At 38.9% G+C, this 20,108-nt stretch overlaps 1 protein-coding gene across 1 annotated transcript; it reads right to left on the bottom strand.

Moving 5' to 3' along the window:
• Positions 1 to 7,642: 7,642 nt before the first annotated feature.
• LOC142529361 (uncharacterized) lies at positions 7,643 to 10,435 on the bottom strand. The gene is made up of 3 exons (XM_075634872.1): positions 8,644 to 10,435; positions 7,856 to 8,139; positions 7,643 to 7,747 (listed from the first exon to the last, which is right to left on the bottom strand). The coding sequence occupies exons 1-3, from the start codon at positions 10,433 to 10,435 to the stop codon at positions 7,643 to 7,645; spliced, it is 2,181 nt and encodes a 726-aa protein (XP_075490987.1).
• Positions 10,436 to 20,108: the final 9,673 nt, after the last annotated feature.

Below are 20,108 nucleotides of genomic sequence, written 5' to 3'. Positions count from 1 at the left end.
ACGATTATAAGCAAACTCAACAAATGACAAGCAATCTTCCCAATTTTTCAAGTTTTTTTAAGTATAACATGCAAAAGTGTTCCTAGAGTCCTATTAACAACTTCAGTTTGTCCATCCGTTTGATGATGACATGTAGTAGAAAACAATAGTTTTGTGCCAAGTTTAGCCCACAAAGTTTTCCAAAAGTAACTCAAAAATTTAACATCACGGTCAGATACAATAGTTCTAGGCATACCATGCAACCTAACGACTTCCTTAAAGAACAAATCCGCAATGTTTGATGCATCATCGATTTTATGACAAACAATGAAATGTGCCATCTTAGAGAATCTATCAACAACAACAAATATTGAATCCCTCCCCTTCTTAGTCCTAGGCAACCCCAAAACAAAATCCATAGAAATATCAACCCAAGGTTCACTAGGAACAGGAAGTGGTGTATACAATCCATGTGGTTGTGTTTTCGACTTAGCTTGTCTACAAGTTATGCACTTTTCACAAACACGTTCAACATCACGTTTCATATGTGGCCAATAAAAATGTTCATGCAAAGAACTCAAAGTTTTAGCCACACCAAAGTGCCCCATCAAACCACCTCCATGTGCCTCCCTCACAAGTAATTCACGAATTGATGACTTAGGAATGCACAATCAATCTTCTCTAAATAAAAACCCATTATCCAAATAAACTTTATCATGTGGACTATGCATGCATTTTTCAAATATCTCCTTAAGATCCTCATCCAAAAAATACAACTCTTTCACATGCTCAAACCCCAAAATTTTCGACTCCAAGGTAGAGATTAGTACGTACCTCCGTGATAGTGCGTCGGCCACTACATTTTTCTTACCTTGTTTGTACTTGATTATGTAGGGGAATGTTCCTATAAACGCCACCCACTTGGCATGCCGCTTGTTCAGTTTCTGTTGTCCCCTAAGGTACTTTAGAGACTTATGATCCGTATGGATCACAAACTCCTTAGGCCTCAAGTAGTTTGCCACATCTCCAAAGTCCTCACAAGCGCGTACAACTCTTTGTCATACGTTGGATAGTTCAGCGCTGCTCCATTGAGTTTCTCACTAAAGTACGCCACTGGTCGTCCTCCTTGCATCAAAACCCCACCAATACCTATACCTGAAGCATCACATTCAATTTCAAAAGTATTAGAAAAATCCGGCAAAACAAGTAAAGAAGCATTAATTAATTTTTGTTTAATAATATTAAATGACTTCTCTTGCTCCTCGCCCCAATGGAATGGAACATTCTTTTTAATCACCGATGTCATCGGTGCTGCCAGTGTGCTGAAATCCTTTACAAACCTCCTATAGAAGCTTGCAAGACCATGAAAACTTCGGACTTGACCAATAGTAGCAGGAGTTGGCCAATCTCGAATAGCACTTACCTTATCTTCATCCACTTGTATTCCCTGTGAACTTACCACAAAACCAAGAAAGACAAGCTTGCTTGTACAAAAATCACATTTCTTTAAGTTAGCATACAAATTTTCAACCCTTAGTGTGATTAGCACAAGTCTCAAGTGGTTAACATGCTCATCCAAGTTTTTGCTATACACTAGGATATCATCAAAATAAACCACAACAAACTTTCCTATGTATGCACGCAAAACATGATTCATTAACCTCATAAAGGTGCTAGGAAAGTTAGTTAATCCAAAAGGCATGACCATCCACTCATATAACCCATATTTGGTTTTAAATGCAGTTTTTCACTCATCATCTTCCCTTATCCTAATTTGGTGATAACCACTCTTCAAATCAACTTTGCTAAAGATACAAGCACCATGCAATCCATCTAACATATCATCTAGTCTAGGTATGGGATGCATATACTTAATGGTTATGTTATTAATTGCTCTACAATCTACACACATACTTCATGATCCATCTTTCTTAGGAACTAGTAAAACAGGTACAACACAAGGTGACATGGACTCACGCACAAAACCCCTATCTAACAGCTCATTTACCTGCCGCTGAAGTTCCTTAGTCTTCTTCAGATTGCTCCTATAAGCTAGACGATTTGGCAATGCACTCCTGGGCACCAAATCAATTTGGTGCTCAATCCTCCTCAATGGTGGTAGTCCTTGAGGTAGCTCCTCCGGAAATATATCATCAAATTCCTGCAAAAGTGAAACAACAATGCTCGGAAGGGACCCGGCTATGTCACTTGTGTTAAGGAGAATCTCCTTGTAAAGAATCAACACAAGTGGTTCATGTGTGTGCATTAAATGTTTCAACTCACCTTTTTGGGTCATATATGTTTTCTTTTTGGCATCTTTCCTCTCAATTTCTTTTCTCTATTTTTTGTTGTGTATGGCTATCTCACCTTTTTGATCTCTCTTTCTTTCAGCCATCTCATCTTTTCTTTCAAGGGCCATCTCACTTTTGTTCTCACTCTTTTTTTCGGCCTCTTCTTTCTTCTTTTTTTCAATTGGTCCTCCAACACTTGCTTTGGGAACAAAGGAAGTAAAACAATGGGTTCTTTCTTGAGTACAAAAGAATATCTATTCCTAAACCCATCATGTGTTACTTGTCTATCATATTGACATGGTCTCTCTAACAAAATATGACAAACATGCATTGGCACCACATCACACAAAACTTCATCAACATAATTCCCAATCGAAAAAGAAACCAACACTTGTTTTGTCACCTTCACTTCCGCACAATCATTCAACCATTGATGCATATATGGTTGAGGATGCTTTAACGTAGGTATACCTAACTTTTCTACCATCTCACTACTAGCCACATTGATGCAACTTCCTCCATCTATAATAATGTTGCAAACCTTTCCACTGACAAAACATCTAGTATGGAACAAGTTTTCCCGCTGATTCGTCTCCTCTTCTTTGACTTGGGCACTCATGATACACCTAGTCACTAATGCCTCACCCACAACTGCTTCATATCCCTCATCAGGATCCTCTAATGCAGGCATCTCATCTTCATCCTCTCCATCATCTCCCTCACTATGAGATTCATACTCCCCATAAGTATTCAATACCATCACCCTTTTATTGGGACATTGGCTAGAAATATGTCCAACTCCTTGACACTTAAAACATTTGATATCTCTAGAACGATTAATAGGGGTTTCAGGTTTACCTTGCACTACCTGCTTAGGCGCCTCCTGTTTAATGTCAACTTTGGACTTGGTCACAACCTTGCCTTCTTCTCATTTAACAACGTTGGAACGCCAAGGTGTTGATGTATACCCCACTTGATTAGTGCGACCAACTCCTCTCCTCTTGGGTTGTTGCTCCACTTTTATCGCCATCTGCACCATCTCATCTATATCCAAATAGTGTCTAAGCTCCACTTGGTCTTGAATCTACCTGTTTAAACCACACAAGAAACGAGCCATAGTAGCCTCACGATCCTCCTCTATGTTTGCTCTAATCATGACAACTTCCAACTCTTTATAGTAGTCCTCAACACTCTTCACACCCTGTCTCAAAGTTTGTAACCTCTTAAACATTTCTCTATAATAGTGATTCGGTACAAACCTCTTCCTCATTACTCTCTTCATCTCAGCCCAAGTTTCTATAGGCCTCTCATTGCATCTTTTCTTAGTGGTCAATAATTGATCCCACCAAATAAGTGCATAATCAACAAACTCAACCACGGCCAACCTAACCTTTTTAAGTTCAGAATAGTGGTGACAGTCAAAAACAAATTCAACTCGCTTTTCCCATTCTAAATAAGTCTCTGGGTCTGACTTACCATGGAACGACGGAATTTTCATCTTAATACTACCTATGTTACTATCTTCCTTATTCCCATCATCGTACCTACCCCGTACAGCTTCTCTTCTTCCCCTACCAAATCCTCTACATCTTCCGCTTCTACCACAATTCTTGTTTTGACTCTCCTCTTCTCCTCCCAAATCATAATCATCATCTTCTTCTTCTTCTTCTTCGCCTCTACCCAAACCTTTAGGCTTAGATTTATTTTCACTAGTACTAACCTCAAGCCTATCCAACCTATCATATAAAGGATCCAACTCAGTTCTCATCATCCTACTGAAATGCCCAAATAACGTCTCCATTTGAACCTTAGACAACCCATGGTTCGAACTCTCTCCTACCTCCCTCTCCATTTTACTTTCAGATTTTGTACCTGCAAGAAAATGTTAGTAGAAATAAAAGATATTCGTCACCCAAATTCTCATGATCACTCCAAAGAAATAACGCTCTCACTCAAATGTTTTCACTCGAATGTGATAGTTCTCTCAAAAGTATGATCAATTTTTTTGTAAATCAAACTAACAAGATTCAACTCGTGGACACTCGCAACTGTCTCACTTGGACTGCACAAAACCAAGAACGCTAGAATAACGCAGATCTGATAATAGAACAAAGGATAACACGGATCTGAAATCAGAAATGAAAGTATAACACTGATCTGAAAACAGAACTAAATTTTAGAAAGATCTGAAAATAGAAACGAAAGGATAACACAGATCAGAACGAATTTTTTTTATTTTATTTTTTTAGACAGATCTGAAAATAGAAACTGTCACGCCCCGAAACTCGGGAATGACACCGAAGTTGTTTAAAAATCACACAATCGCAACAACAAGCCTCTTGTAGCACAGTATAAACCGAACCAGTTTATATATCATAATCTTAAATTAAATAATCATTGTCTTTACAATTCCCAAAATAAATAAGACGACATAGTTTTAATGCGAAAACGTAAATCTACTTAGAAATAACTTAAACTGTATTCCTTGAATGTTCACCATCCCCAGAACTGTTCGGACTCCTCATCCTCGAGTTCTTCTTCGGGCTTATCTGGGAAGGGTTGTAAGGGGGTGAGTATTTGGGAATACTCAGTAAATGGGAGAAAATCGAGCACAATAAAGACAACATGCATAAATTTCGAGAATAAAACATGACTTGCATACATACTTCATAAACATGCATAACTTTGACACAGCACTGCGACTCATCTACTTTCTACGGTTTACTGACGTTAGTCCCTAATTTTTACTCCTCTAAGGGGGCGAGGCCGTATAGCGGTTATGTCCCCCACCGCATAAGGGTACGTCGTGGTTGGGATTCCCTCCCATATACAGTCGACTCCTCACAGTGCTTTTGAAATCGTATGACAATTACACGAAAAGAGTAGAAAGGAGATTGTACTCGACTATTTATTTTTCTTGTAAAAATCGAAAACATGCATACCCGAATCCCAAATTTTAAAGTTTAAAATTAAGCCCACTTACAGAATATTTGATGCTAAAAACGTGGATGATTGGCTTAGAAGATAGGTCGCTCCTTGATCCTCACTTCGGCGGCACTTCGGCGCGATTTTCCTTGGACGACTTTGAGTGGATTTCGGGCAGAATTTGGCTATGGAGAGGCTGCTGAATTTCGTGAATTTCAGCAAGGGAATTTCGAGTTTTTAGTGTAGGGAATGCTAGGCTTTGATGTGGTATTTATAGGGGAGAAGGGTGGGGCTCAATATGGTAGCCCAATCATGCCTAAATTTGGTTCAAATCTCTCAATTTTGGCTCTCATCTCCTTGCCATTATTTCGAGATTCTTGATGCTTAATTAGTGAGACTTATTCCTTGATCTCATGCTCTCCATTGGTTCAAGATTTAGGTTGCTAGGTGAAAAGGATTTTGGTCAACCTTGGATGATTTAATTCCATGTACACTAGTATCTATCCATTCCCATACTAGGCAATTAATCTAGGAGGAATTTTCGAGATTCCCTAGTAATATCCCACCTCAATTCTTTTAATTTGTATGATACTCAATTCTTGAAAAAATTTTCCTTCCCAATTTCGAAATTTGCATGCTTTGGTGTAATATTATTGACTTAACAAAAGATTTTCCAACAACTATTTCCCATATACAAATATTATTCTAATGATAAAATATTGTTCTAAAATTTTCCTACAATATTTAATTATATACAAATTTTTGGTTCTCACATCCCTCCCTCCTTATGAGGAGTTTCGTCCTCGAAACTGGAGTTGGCTTGGTCTCCAAATAGGTAGGGATATTCCTTTCGCACCTTCTCTTCAACTTCCCAAGTTGCTTCTCGCTCGGTGTGGTTGGACCACTGTACCTTGACGTAGGGGATGATGCGTCGTCTGAGGACTTGTTCCTTGGTGTCCACGATTCTAATAGGGACTTCTTCGTATTTCAGTCCTTCTCCCAAGTTCCCTTCGATCAAGAGTGGTTCTACTTCTAATACGTGACTTGGGTCTGGAATGTACTTCCTTAGTTGGGACACATGGAACACGTTGTGTATCCTTGACATGCTTGGTGGTAATGCCAGTCTGCATGCTAGCGTGCCCACTCTTTCCAAGATTTCAAAGGGTCCAACATATCGAGGGTTCAATTTCCCGGCCTTACTGAATCGGACAACTCCTTTCATAGGCGAGACTTTCACATAAGCCTTCTCGCCCACATGGAACTCCATAGGCCTTCTCCTAAGATTTGCCCAACTTTTCTGTCGATCTTGAGCTGCCTTGAGTTTCTCTCGGACAATTTTAACTTTGTCCACAGTCATCTGCACTAGCTCGGGTCCCACTAAGGCTTTCTCTCCGACTTCATCCCAATAAAGTGGTGATCGACATTTTCTTCCATAAAGGGCTTCGTATGGGGCCATTCCGATGCTGCTGTGATAGCTGTTGTTATAAGCAAACTCAATTAAGGGTAGATGAGTGCTCCAGTTGCTACTGAATTCAAGAGCGCACGCTCGCAGCATATCTTCTAAGGTCTGTATGGTTCTCTCCGTTTGCCCATCGGTTTGAGGATGATAGGCCGTACTTAAGGTCACTTTCGTTCCCATGGCCTCTTGAAAGCTCTTCCAAAAACGCGAAACGAACCTCGGGTCTCTGTCAGATAAGATGCTAACTGGCACTCCATGCAGTTTCACGATGTGGTCCATGTACAGTGAAGCCAACTTGTCGAGGTTGTAATTCATGCGGACGGGTAGGAAGTGTGCAGTCTTTGTAAGTCTGTCCACGATCACCCATATACCGTCGTGGCTTTGCCTAGACTTTGGCAATCCTACCACAAAATCCATGGAGATATGCTCCCACTTTCATTCGGGAATTTCCAAAGGTTGCAATAATCCCCCAGGTCGCTGGTGTTCTGCTTTGACCTGCTGGCATACCTGACATCTTGAGACGAATTCAGCTACATCTCTCTTCATGCCATTCCACCAGAAACTATTCTTGAGGTCCCTGTACATTTTCGTACTGCCTGGGTGGACTGAGAATTTTGACTTGTGCGCCTCTGCCATTATCTCTTGGCGAAGGTTATCACTGTCGGGCACACACAGTCTCCCTTTCATCCACAAGATTCCCTTATCGTCAATCTGATGACCTTGAGACTTCCCTTCTCTGACCTGCTCCTTAAGTTTAGTCAGTACCGGGTCTCGATCCTGGTTTAACTTGACGGTCTCCTGTAGGCATGGCTGGGCAGAGAGGGACGCTAGAGTTACCTTGCCACAGCCCTTCCGACTTAGCGCATCGGCCACTTTGTTCGCTTTACCCGGATGGTAGCTTATGGTCAAGTCATAATCTTTCAGAAGTTCGATCCATCGCCTTTGCCTCATATTAAGTTCCTTTTTGGGTGAACAAGTAATTGAGGCTCTAATGGTCTGTGAAGATTTCGCATTCAGCACCATAGAGATAGTGCCTCCAAATCTTTAAGGCGAAGACAACCGCTGCTAGTTCCAGGTCATGAGTAGGATAATTCTGCTCATGCGGTTTCAACTGCCTTGATGCGTAGGCGATCACTCTTCCTTCCTGCATGAGTACGCATCCCAGACCTTCCTTAGATGCGTCACTGTAGATGGTAAAAACCTTATTTTCTGCAGGCAATATTAACACTGGTGTGGATGCGAGTTTCTCCTTCAATGTCTGGAAACTCTTCTCACAATCGTCATCCCAGATGAATTTAGAATTCTTCTGTGTGAGCTTCGTCAGTGGCACGGCTATCGAGGAGAACCCTTCAACAAAATTTCGGTAGTAACCCGCCAATCCAAGAAAGCTTCTGATATCGGTGGCGTTCTTAGGTCTCGGCCACTCGGTAATTGCCTCTACCTTCCTTGGGTCCACTGACACTCCTTCTCTTGAAATCACGTGTCCTAGAAACGACACACTCCTTAGCCAGAATTCACACTTGCTGAACTTAGCGTATAGCTTATTCTCTCTTAAGGTCTGTAGTGCAAAGTGAAGGTGCTCCTCATGGCTCGTCTCGTCAGGAGAATAGACGAGGATATCGTCGATGAATACCAATACGAACTGATCCAGGAATGGCTTGAATACTCTGTTCATCAGGTCCATGAATGCTGCCGGTGCATTGGTCAGACCAAAAGGCATCACTATGAATTCGTAATGCCCATACCTTGTTCGAAAGGCTGTCTTGGGGATATCTTCAGCCCTGACCTTCAACTGGTGATAACCTGTCCTCAGATCCAGTTTAGAAAAGACGGCGGCTCCTTTAAGCTGATCAAACAGATCGTCTATCCGAGGTAGAGGGTACCTGTTCTTGATGGTGATCTTGTTTAATTCTCTGTAGTCGATGCATAATCTCATACTACCGTCTTTTTTCTTTACGAAGAGTACTGGAGCTCCCCACGGGGACACACTCGGTCGAATCTGCCTTTTATCTATCAATTCTTGGAGTTCCTTGAGTTCGGCTAGTGCCATTCTGTAGGGTGCTTTAGAGATTGGTGCAGCACCGGGAACCAAGTTGATTTCGAACTCAATCTCACGGTCCGGGACCGTCCCTGAGAGCTCTTCAGAAAAAACATCTGGGAACTCTCTCACTATCGGGATGTCTTCCAGTTTCATTTCGACTTCTTCTTTTCCTTCCCTGACCAGCGCTAGGTAGATGTCCTCCCCGGATTTCATGGCTTTCCAGGTTTGAGATGCGGAAAGTAGCAACTTCCGTTCCCTGGATTTACCATGAAACACGACTTCCTTCTGCTCTGCGGTTAGGAGTTTAACTCTCTTCCCTTTACAATCTACTATTGCACTGTTTCTTGCTAACCAATCCATTCCTAAGATTACGTCGAAATCGACCATGATTAGCTGTATCAAATCGGCGCTAAAAGTCTGATCACTAATACTGATTCTACAATCTCTATAAATCTCGTTCGTTTCAACGGCTCTATTAGTAGGTGTGGCTATTCGGAAAGGTGCAGTTAGTTTATCAGGCTTACTTCCTAACTTCTTAGCAAACCTCTTAGACATAAAGGAATGTGTATCACCACAGTCAAATAATGCGTAGGCAGGTACTGATTTAATTAGAATGGTACCTGACACGACTTCAGTTGCGTCGTCAGCCTCTTCCTGAGTCATGGCAAAGATCCTAGCATTGGGTTTGTCCTCCTTTGGTTTACTAGGGCCTGCTCCCGTATTTGGCCCAGTTCCTCTGTTTGGCCCTGCTGGTCGGTTGGCAGCGGTAGGACATTCTGCAATTCGGTGTCCCGCTTTCCCACATCCAAAGCATACACCGCTGGCCCTTCGGCATTCCCCGGAGTGCTTGAAGCCACATGTTGAGCATGGCTTGAGTCCTTGATTGTTATTGGCGGGGAATTTCCCTGAGGGAGGTCCACCCGACTGATTGGGCCTCTTGAACATTGGTCTGCCCTGAGAAGGCGGGTTGACAGGGGGTCTCTTGTTCCTGTTTTCCCCTTCTCTTCGACGAATATCAGTTTCGGCTCGGATAGCCGCACCCATCAAATCTGAAAAGTTGGCAGGTTGGTAGACCGCTAGAGCTGATTGGATTCTGCTGTTCAACCCCTTCTTAAAGCGGTGCAATTTCAGAACTTCATCCGCCATAATCGCTGGAGCATATGATCCAAGGGCTTTGAACTGAGACGTATATTCCACTACTGACATATCTGGGGCCTGCCTGAGATTTTCAAACTCACTTAGCTTTTGTAGTCTGACTTCTGCCGGGTAGTAGTGTTTCAGAAATGTTTCTTGGAAGATTCGCCATGTGATTGGTCCAGCAGGGGTCATAGCTGGCGAGACTGCTTCCCACCATTTAGCTGCCTTATCTTCCAAGAAGGGCACTATCACGTCCACTTTTAGTGCATCCGGGACTTCCAACAGTCTTAACTGAGTTTCCACGCTTTTTAGCCAACTCTGGCTAACTTCGGGGTCGGCAGCGCCACTGAAGGTTGGGCACCTGTTCTTGCGCAGTGACTCGTAATGAAACTTGACCCCATGCTGTGGTGGAGGTGGGGGCTGCTGATTAGCATTGGGGTTCACTAACCCCTGAAGTGTTGTTGCCACAATCGTGGCTATGGCCATTAGGTCCGCTTGATTGAGATTGAACTGAGGTGGAGGCCCGTTGCCTTCTTCATTAGTGTTGTTGTTGTTGTTGGTATAACGGGGGTTGCGGTTTTGTCTTGGTGGTCTACCGACCATTTTCTACAAGTTAAACGCTTCTAAGAATTTGTTGTATATATAACAAGATTGAATAGATAAGTTATGCTGGAACAATTTAAGTTAATAAGTAAGCATAACTTGAATATACATGAACAGCTGAGATTAATAAATAATCATAATTTTATTAATTCTTTGAATGTAAGGAAACAACTAAATGAACAAAGCGTGCTGAATGGAAATAAATCATACTGACTGAAATAAAATAGCAACAATGGAAAGATAAACTCCTAGTAATAGGGAAAGGTAACTAAGAACTCTAATCATCTATCTCTCCATCTCCTATGGCAGCTATAGGCTCGTCGATCTCTATCGGCTCCTCTTCTTCCGGCTCCTCCTCCGGCTCCTCCTCTTGCAGTAGCTCCACCATGTGGGTGAGCTGGGCATTCTCTGCATTAAGCTGGGCCACCTGTGTCTTCCACCCCTGAACATCTGCCTCTGCCTCATCCAACAGATCTATGGTACTCTGATGGCGTAGTTCGTACCCCTTCTTATTCTCCTTGATCTTGTTCCTCAGCGCTTCACCCTGTTGAGTCAGCTGGTGGTTCACTTTGGCAATGCAGCTTATCGCCTCACTTAAATTTTCGAGTCTCCTCTTACCCTTGGCATTCTGCTGTTTCTCCTCTTCAAGTTCCTTGCGACAGCGCTCCGCATCCTCTCGTAGCTTTCCATTTTGATATTTGCATTGCTCTATGACGTCCCGTAGATCCATGTTATCTCCCCTAACTAGTTCCCCCTGATAGATAGACTGATTAAGGCAGACCTGAATCTCTTCTTTCTCAGCGGTTAAGGTTTCGACCTCACTCCTCCTCTCCCTTAATCAGGCTCTAAGTCGTCGAATCTGGCGTGACTAGTAGTGAAGGGCAAGCTCCTTCAAACGAAGGGCAGCTTGGACACGAGTACGGGGTCGCATGGGAGTAGTTGGAGCCATTTCCTGAAATCAAGAATGGAAATGCTCAGAATCCGAAATAGACAGTATATAACAAGTGAGAATATGCAATATATATGAAATTTTTGAAATTTAAATAAATATATATTTTCTTTTTCCAAAAATGGAAAGTTTGGAATTTGACATATGGGTTCGAAGAATATGTCGAGAGGATTCCGGGACAATTGACGGAATCGAATTCGGAATTTTCTACGAGAAGTTATAGGGTCTACGAATATTTCCTAAAACGGCAAAAACGACGTTTCGGAGGCCTAAACGAAGGATTTTCGCGATTTCAGCCTGGTGCTCACGACTTTAGAGTCGTGAGCCTTGCTTGTTGGGCCGTTTCGGAGGGGGTAGCATCGGCCTCGAGTTAAAATTCCACCGAAAATTTTAAGGGTTTTTTTTTTCCACTCGGATTATGAACCTGGCAGCTCTGATACCACTTAAATGTCACGCCCCGAAACTCGGGAATGACACCGGCGTTGTTTAACAATCACACAATCGCAACAACAAGCCTCTTGTAGCACAGTATAAACCGAACCAGTTTATATATCATAATCTTAAATTAAATAACCATTGTCTTTACAATTCCCAAAATAAATAAGACGACATAGTTTTAATGCGAAAACGTAAATCTACTTAGAAATAACTTAAACTGTATTCCTTGAACGTTCACCATCCCCAGAACTGTTCGGACTCCTCATCCTCGAGTTCTTCTTCGGGCTTATCTGGGAAGGGTTGTAAGGGGGTGAGTATTTGGGAATACTCAGTAAATGGGAGAAAATCGAGCACAATAAAGACAACATGCATAAATTTCGAGAATAAAACATGACTTGCATACATACTTCATAAACATGCATAACTTTGACACAGCACTGCGACTCATCTACTTTCTACGGTTTACTGACGTCAGTCCCTAATTTTTACTCCTCTAAGGGGGCGAGGCCGTATAGCGGTTATGTCCCCCACCGCATAAGGGTACGTCGTGGTTGGGATTCCCTCCCATATACAGTCGACTCCTCACAGTGCTTTTGAAATCGTATGACAATTACACGAAAAGAGTAGAAAGGAGATTGTACTCGACTATTTATTTTTCTTGTAAAAATCGAAAACATGCATACCCGAATCCCAAATTTTAAAGTTTAAAATTAAGCCCACTTACAGAATATTTGATGCTAAAAACGTGGATGATTGGCTTAGAAGATAGGTCGCTCCTTGATCCTCACTTCGGCGGCACTTCGGCGCGATTTTCCTTGGACGACTTTGAGTGGATTTCGGGCAGAGTTTGGCTATGGAGAGGCTGCTGAATTTCGTGAATTTCAGCAAGGGAATTTCGAGTTTTTAGTGTAGGGAATGCTAGGCTTTGATGTGGTATTTATAGGGGAGAAGGGTGGGGCTCAATATGGTAGCCCAATCATGCCTAAATTTGGTTCAAATCTCTCAATTTTGGCTCTCATCTCCTTGCCATTATTTCGAGATTCTTGATGCTTAATTAGTGAGACTTATTCCTTGATCTCATGCTCTCCATTGGTTCAAGATTTAGGTTGCTAGGTGAAAAGGATTTTGGTCAACCTTGGATGATTTAATTCCATGTACACTAGTATCTATCCATTCCCATACTAGGCAATTAATCTAGGAGGAATTTTCGAGATTCCCTAGCAATATCCCACCTCAATTCTTTTAATTTGTATGATACTCAATTCTTGCAAAAATTTTCCTTCCCAATTTCGAAATTTGCATGCTTTGGTGTAATATTATTGACTTAACAAAAGATTTTCCAACAACTATTTCCCATATACAAATATTATTCTAATGATAAAATATTGTTCTAAAATTTTCCTACAATATTTAATTATATACAAATTTTTGGTTCTCACAGAAACGATAACTTACTTGAATCAAACAGAACCAGAAGCTCTGATACCAAATGATACGAATCCTCGTACGAATGAGAAGCAAACACGATTAATTAGAATCGCGCCCTCAATTCAATAACGAATAAGGATCGATTAAGTTTTCCCGATCTTTTGAAACAAGTAACAATTTGTGATATTCACCTCTAAGCGATTAACACTTAGCAACAAATATCAACGAGAATAACAATCAAATTTCATACGAACCTTCAAAGAACTTGTTTTGACAATCCGTACGAAAACAATCGACAAACGCCACAAAGATGCAATCTTTGATATGTTTGATTTTGTGAAGAACAAAGCTAAAATAGCCTTGAGTATTGTGAGAAATCTCCAATAATGTGTTTAAAAGTCTGAATATCTCGTTCCTTGATTGATACAATGCATATATATTCAATAAAATAAGAAAAAGTAGTGTAAAAAGTCATCAAAAGAGTTGGCAACACAGTTTTACACGGAACTGCGCGCGGTAGCGCGTGATCTCGCGCGGTGGCGCGCCATGTTCTGCACATTCCAGCCGGGTGCGCGCGGTGGCACAGGTTTACGCGCTGGGGCGCGCCATGTTTTACCCGGTGCACGCGGCAGCGCGCTTCTGGCGCGGTGGCGCGCGTGCTGCTGTCCTCATGGTCTTTTACACTTGAATTACATTCCAAACACTTCCATCATTGTGTCCATGTTCCTCAAGCTCCTCTAATTTAGACACTCCATTTATTGAACTTCCTTGGTAGTTCACCATGAATCCTTGAAGTGCTTCTTTAAACTTCTTGCTATGGCCCCTCGTTATTGGTCCTTCGAGCAACTCCAACAACTCCCATGCCTTCTTTGTTGCTTGACCAACCATGTTTGCATCAATAAGACTTTACATTCCGTAGCAGTTGCAAAAACATGAGCCTAGCAGACCCTTCTTGATAGTCAGGGAACAATATTCCTCCAATAATCATTAACTCTACACAACGGGTATGTTTCACAACATCTACTTCTGAACTATTATCATTAACAAGGTCATCCATGCAATGGCCGTGTAGTGCAGTCATAGACATATGACCACATTTCAAATGTTTGGATGGTGGCACAAATCCCAACAAATCCAAACATATGTGTTGTCATTCCTCAACTGTATGTGACACATCTATTCCAGTGACCGCTTCATCATCAATTGTTAGACCACAAATGATTGAAACATCTTGTAACGTGACAGTTGCTTCACCACATGTAAAATGAAATGTGTGTGTTTCGTGTCGCCAACGTTTAACAAGAACAGTAGTCAAATGATTATCAAAAACTTGTGAGCCACATTCTAAAACTCCATAAAAACCCATATGATTCAAGTATGCAAGTACACGGTTGTGTAGATAATTATTAGTGTATAACTTTCAAATCAAATTGTCAGACCTCTTGACTTTGAAAATAGCATCAACGGTTACGGAAGAAACTGCATATGACATATGTGTCGCTTGTAAATAGAGAATATTGAGATCTTCTGGACCTCGATTATCTGTCATTCTGAAGTAAGTCGTCAAAGTTAGTTACAACTAATTGAAAATAATAATATAATGATTAATGTTTGTTTTTAAGAAAAAAACATATAACTCATATGTTAAATAATTACAAGCCATCAACCATCATCATAAATGATCGATTCTCACGTACATTAGCCGACTAATTTCCAATTATATAATTCCTTAACAAAATTTTGGAATAATCATATCAAACAAATAACATAAACATTAATTTAATGATTTTTTTTAATCATACAAAATTTAATCATGAATATTTAATCAGGGGATAATTAATTTAAATCAAAAAATGAAATACGAAATTTAGAAACATCGATCGAACCTAATCTCCGGAATCTCGTTGAGAGCAACAAAAACAAGCTTCAAACACAACGTCAACTAATAACAAATCAAACAAAAATGAACCCAAAACTCAATGGAAGCGATAAAAAATAATTTACCTTAACAATAGTCTCTAAACTTTGATCTAAGGCAAGAAACAATCTCAAAACTCTCTAAGCACGACGTTTCATGATTGTGCGGTGGTCACAGGTAGTGTGAGAATCGGCGCATATCCGACGCAAAATACAGATCAACGAAGTTGAGAGTTCTTTGAAATTTTTTTCGAAGGTGAGTGAGAAAATAGAGTGTAGGAAGAAGAAGGAGATGGGTAAAGGAGATAAGGTGTGGATGAAGGATGGACGTCGAGTGGACAATCCGTGCGGTGGAATGGAGCATCCATGTTTTGTAAGCACGGATGATGACGTGGAGAATCGGTGCTCACAAAGCACTGATGATGGTGAGATGGATAGAATTCGTGCTTACAAAGCACGGATGATGAATACACTTAGATATGATATGTTGCAACTTTCTCTCTCAATCAATTTTTCAGAAGTCAGTTGGTTACTATACTTACTTGGATGCTTTTATTGGTACATTTACTATGACGTTCTATGAAAAGGAAAACAAAAGTCAACTCATTTTATGTCAGACGCGGTACATATGATCGTTGATGTTCTTCTTATTGCTGAAGGATCTCTGATATAATGGATTTATTTTCTTGGCAATGCTAGTGTTAATATGGTCAAGAAATTTGTATTAAATAATGAGTTTACTAGTTTAAAATTTTTAATTATTTCTCCATTATACTTGCATGGAAGATATTTACTTAACTTATCCGGATTATTTAAAAAAAATCACTTTTTGTTGATCATTAATAATTATAAAATAATTATCATAATACAAAATCACCCCAAAATCAAATCATACTAAATATAAAAATTGGAGCCATCGATTCAAGGACTCATATACTTATTAACGTGATTATGTAAATAAATGCGGTCATATTATATACGTTAGTCTCTAATGCATGATTTGCTAAATAATATATAAATTAAATGTATAGAAGTTTAATAAATTAATAAGAATTGAATGTGTTAATTATGTTAAGATCGTAAAAAATCTCCAAAAATCCACTAAATCACCCTTCCTAAATATAACATGTCAATATACATTTAAACATAAAATGGTTGCCATTTTTCGTATAAAAATTCATTAACAAATCCTCCAAAATACCCCAAAAAACAAAAGAAAATGGAAAGAAAAATATTTAGTGGTATGCTTTTGATGATGGTGGTGGTGTCATCGGTTGTTGCCTCAAACTTCGACCTAAAATGCTACAACGAGTGTGCTGCGATATGCAAGGCCGTTCAGCAGCCGCCGGATTATCATTGTTTGAAAGGCTGTGCCGCCCTCTGCAAATCTCCATCGCCTCCGCCACTTCACTTGCAAAGGGTGCCTCTGTCTCCTCCTCCGCCCCCCATACCAAACTTAGAGATATAGGTTGATTTATTGGTTTCCCGGGATGGCATTTGAGAAGAAAATGGCAATAAAAGGTGGTTTTCACAAAATGACTTGCAAAATAATGTGTATTTCACATATTTCTTAAGCTTTCTTTGGGAGGAAGGGGTATATTTTTTTATTGGCAAAGAAACTTTAAATCTATATGATATTTATTAAATTGAAATATCTCTAATCAATTAGCTCAACCCTTGATCTAACTAGATGAATACTTTAGAAACATTTTTTCGAGTTATGAAAAAAAAGTTATTAATTTTAATTTTTTGTAATTATTTACTAAATTTTCATTGGCAAAAACTTGTGTGAGACGGTCTCAAGGATCGTATTTTGTGAGACGGATATCTTATTTGGGTCATCCATGAAAAAATATTACTTTTTATACAAGAGTATTACTTTTTATTGTGAATATCGGTATGTGTATTACTTTTTATGCTAAGAGTATCACTTTTTATTGTGAATATCTTGTGAATATCGGTAGAGTTGACCCTCTCACAGATAAAGATTCGTGAGACTGTCTCACAAGAGACCTACTCATTTTCATTATATAGTATTTTATCAATATAAGTATTGCAGATGATTCTAGTAATAAAAAACTAGGCAGTCCAGTTCACTGTAAAATAGGCGTGAGGGTGAAAGTAATTAAATAAATAAACAAATATTGACACACTATATCTTTCACTATCGAGAGAAAGATTGTGTATGGTAAATCAAAATATAGAAACAAAATAAAACCCCACAAAATGAATATTTACATCATCAAGCATAGAATACTGCTATCTTAGCATCTCATTTACAAATCCACAGTAAAATTCAACATGCCAGTGTAGTTCAAAATGTTCTCAATCCGAGTTTAATACGTCTTGTATTGTTCCCGAGTCGTAAGGAATAAAAATTTGTCACGTCTATTATCAGAAGAAAACATTTTTTTTGAAAATCATTTCATCATCAATGATACACGATAAATTAAAAAAAAACATGTAACCTTTCTCAGAGTGATAGCAAGTGTTTGATAAAATTAGGCTCACATTTTTCAAACTTGAATCTACGGCTTTGTTACTAAAATAAGTCTTTGTTTTCTTGCTTACATGAAGTCCAAGTGTTTTAAGACTTCGAAACAACTTAGTTTTAAAAAATATAAAAATAAAATAAAATGAGCGAGCCGGGTTAAGGATTGTAATTACTCATTTATCTTTGATCGATGTAACATTGTAATTTCTTTCACTCAATTAAAAACATTATTTTCTCATTGTGTTTTTGATATTGAACTGTTCACACGCATATGTTGTACTTAGTCTAGCAGTTTAATTTAGTCACCACCAAAAAAAGGAGAAACTATTAGATTGAAAATGTTCTAAGTTTTCGTGATAAAAAACAATTTCGAGTTGTTTCATAGTTTATCTGCTATTTACATGTATTTAAAGATTTCTAGTTGAACACCAAAAAGTCAAACCAGACTTCATTCTCGCTGAAATGAGTACTTCAAATAATTCTAGTTCAAGTTGCAATCGAACTGGACCGCTTCAAGTAGTCGAGCCGCATACTGACCCTAACGGATCATAATTACCAAAGAACTCTAGACAAGGCATGCACTGTACTCAACAATTCCTGATTGATATAAATTCTTTCTAATATTTCAAAGAGTCAATCAACGTTTTAGAAGCTAAAGTAGCCTAAGCCATAAAAAGAAAGGAACATTAAATGAGAATTAAATATAATGTACTACGAAGCGAGATTGACAATGACATCCTGTCGGGAGTTAGTATAAATGATCGTTGAAATTTTTTTTTTGACCATTGAGAAGATTCATTATATATATATAAAGAGATTCAAGATTGAAAAAAACAAGGCTGAAACCTTTGCAATCTGCAATATACAAGATCTCGAGCAGTACAATGTCAATTTTCTCATACATGCATGACACGCCTGACCTTCATATCAGATCATAAAAGATCAACTTGTATTATCTCAACAACTTTAGTCAATCAAAATAAATCTAGTCATTCAAAGCTAACCATGGAAGATTTATTTTGTGTCTGTCTGAACCAAGGGTTCTGAAGACAGTTAGAGTTTACACTGTTATATAATTGTCACTAATAGTTTCGATCTAGGCAGTGATAAATCCTAATCGAAATTAGTTTGTACAAGAGTTGTATAAATAAAAGTCTTCTAGTTGATACTTTTCTAACTGGAAGAAAGGGTAACGTAAAAGTTGATTATTTTCGAACATTCATAAATATATTGTCTCATTTGCTTACACTTAATATTTCTGTCTCCTTTACTATTATTATCTAGCTGCTTTTTTTTACAGGATTGCTTGCATTGATTAGATTGCATTACTAGTCTAGACGAATTGTTTTCTCATTCAAAATCTTTTAAGAGGTCCATATACTTCTAGTTGTTCAAGAAAAAGCTTTAATAAATAAGCATGCTTGTTGGAACGAGAATTCTTATGTTTTGATGTTAACAAATAATTAAGACAAAATTGATTTTACGTAAATTGGTCTACACGCGAACCCTAAAATATCTATTTTTATTCTATCAGTTTTCCTTGTTTAGATTCAAGGGAATCTGTTTACATCAGAATCAGTTTACATCAGAAGACAAAAGTGATGATTAAATAAATTGTGTTACAAAACTGATTGCAACAGCGTACGATTGTCGGAGCATGTTGACATGGACAAAAGACAAACCAGCAGACATTTCTTTTTCGAACGGATAATTTTTTGAGACATCCATATATAGAGAAGGTATTCTGTTTAGTAAAGAACTACAACTTTTACAGAGATATGAGCATTCAAGCTTTCAAATATCTTAACCAAACTTAGTCAGCCATGCACATCTTACAAAAAATTGTATTTGATCATTGAATATCATTAAGTGCTGGGATATAACAATATTATAATTCATTTCATTTGAATAACAGTCAATATATTGTCTATCATCAGTTGAGGTGTACAATGAGTTTCAGTTTGACAGTGTTTAAGTCCAAATTGAATTGAGATTTTGCAAATTATACTTTTATTATCCAATGTTTTCTAGTGTGAGCTATCCAAAAAAAAGAAAGGTGACGTAGAATCTTGAGTTTCTGAACATCCAAAAACATACCTGCGAATTTTCCACTTTCGGATTACCATTCACTTCACTTAGCCAAGCCAATTTTGTGATTTGTTTTAATATGTCAGTTTTGCTTCTTTCCGCACTTATCTGTTACTCAACTGACATTAACATTCGAGAATATATAATTTAGTTGCCAACCTAGCTAAATTAACCAAAAGAAACAAAATTGTGTTTAGTGTTTATTCAACTCCTCTTTCTAAACACTACAACCGATCTTATTAAATGGTACAGAGCTTGGCTTATTCTTGACTCTTAACATTTATTTTCAAATGGCTTCATTTAGCAAAATTCTGTTGTTCACTAAGGAATATTTTGATGACCGGAAGAAAAGAATGCAG

This window comes from Primulina tabacum, chromosome 16 (assembly GCF_025594145.1).
Source record: "Primulina tabacum isolate GXHZ01 chromosome 16, ASM2559414v2, whole genome shotgun sequence".
Classification (NCBI taxonomy): domain Eukaryota; kingdom Viridiplantae; phylum Streptophyta; class Magnoliopsida; order Lamiales; family Gesneriaceae; genus Primulina; species Primulina tabacum.
Note: the sequence above shows the minus strand (reverse complement) of the source record. Positions and strands in the feature narration are given on the sequence as shown.

Coding starts and splice junctions, on each gene's coding strand:
- LOC142529361 (XM_075634872.1), bottom strand. CDS start 10,435: ATGGTCGGTAGACCACCAAGACAAAACCGCAACCCCCGTTATACCAAC. Junction 8,140..8,643: donor TAAAAGGCAGATTCGACCGA/GTGTGTCCCCGT, acceptor TGTCGTTTCTAG/GACACGTGATTTCAAGAGAA. Junction 7,748..7,855: donor TATTGCCTGCAGAAAATAAG/GTTTTTACCATC, acceptor CCGCATGAGCAG/AATTATCCTACTCATGACCT.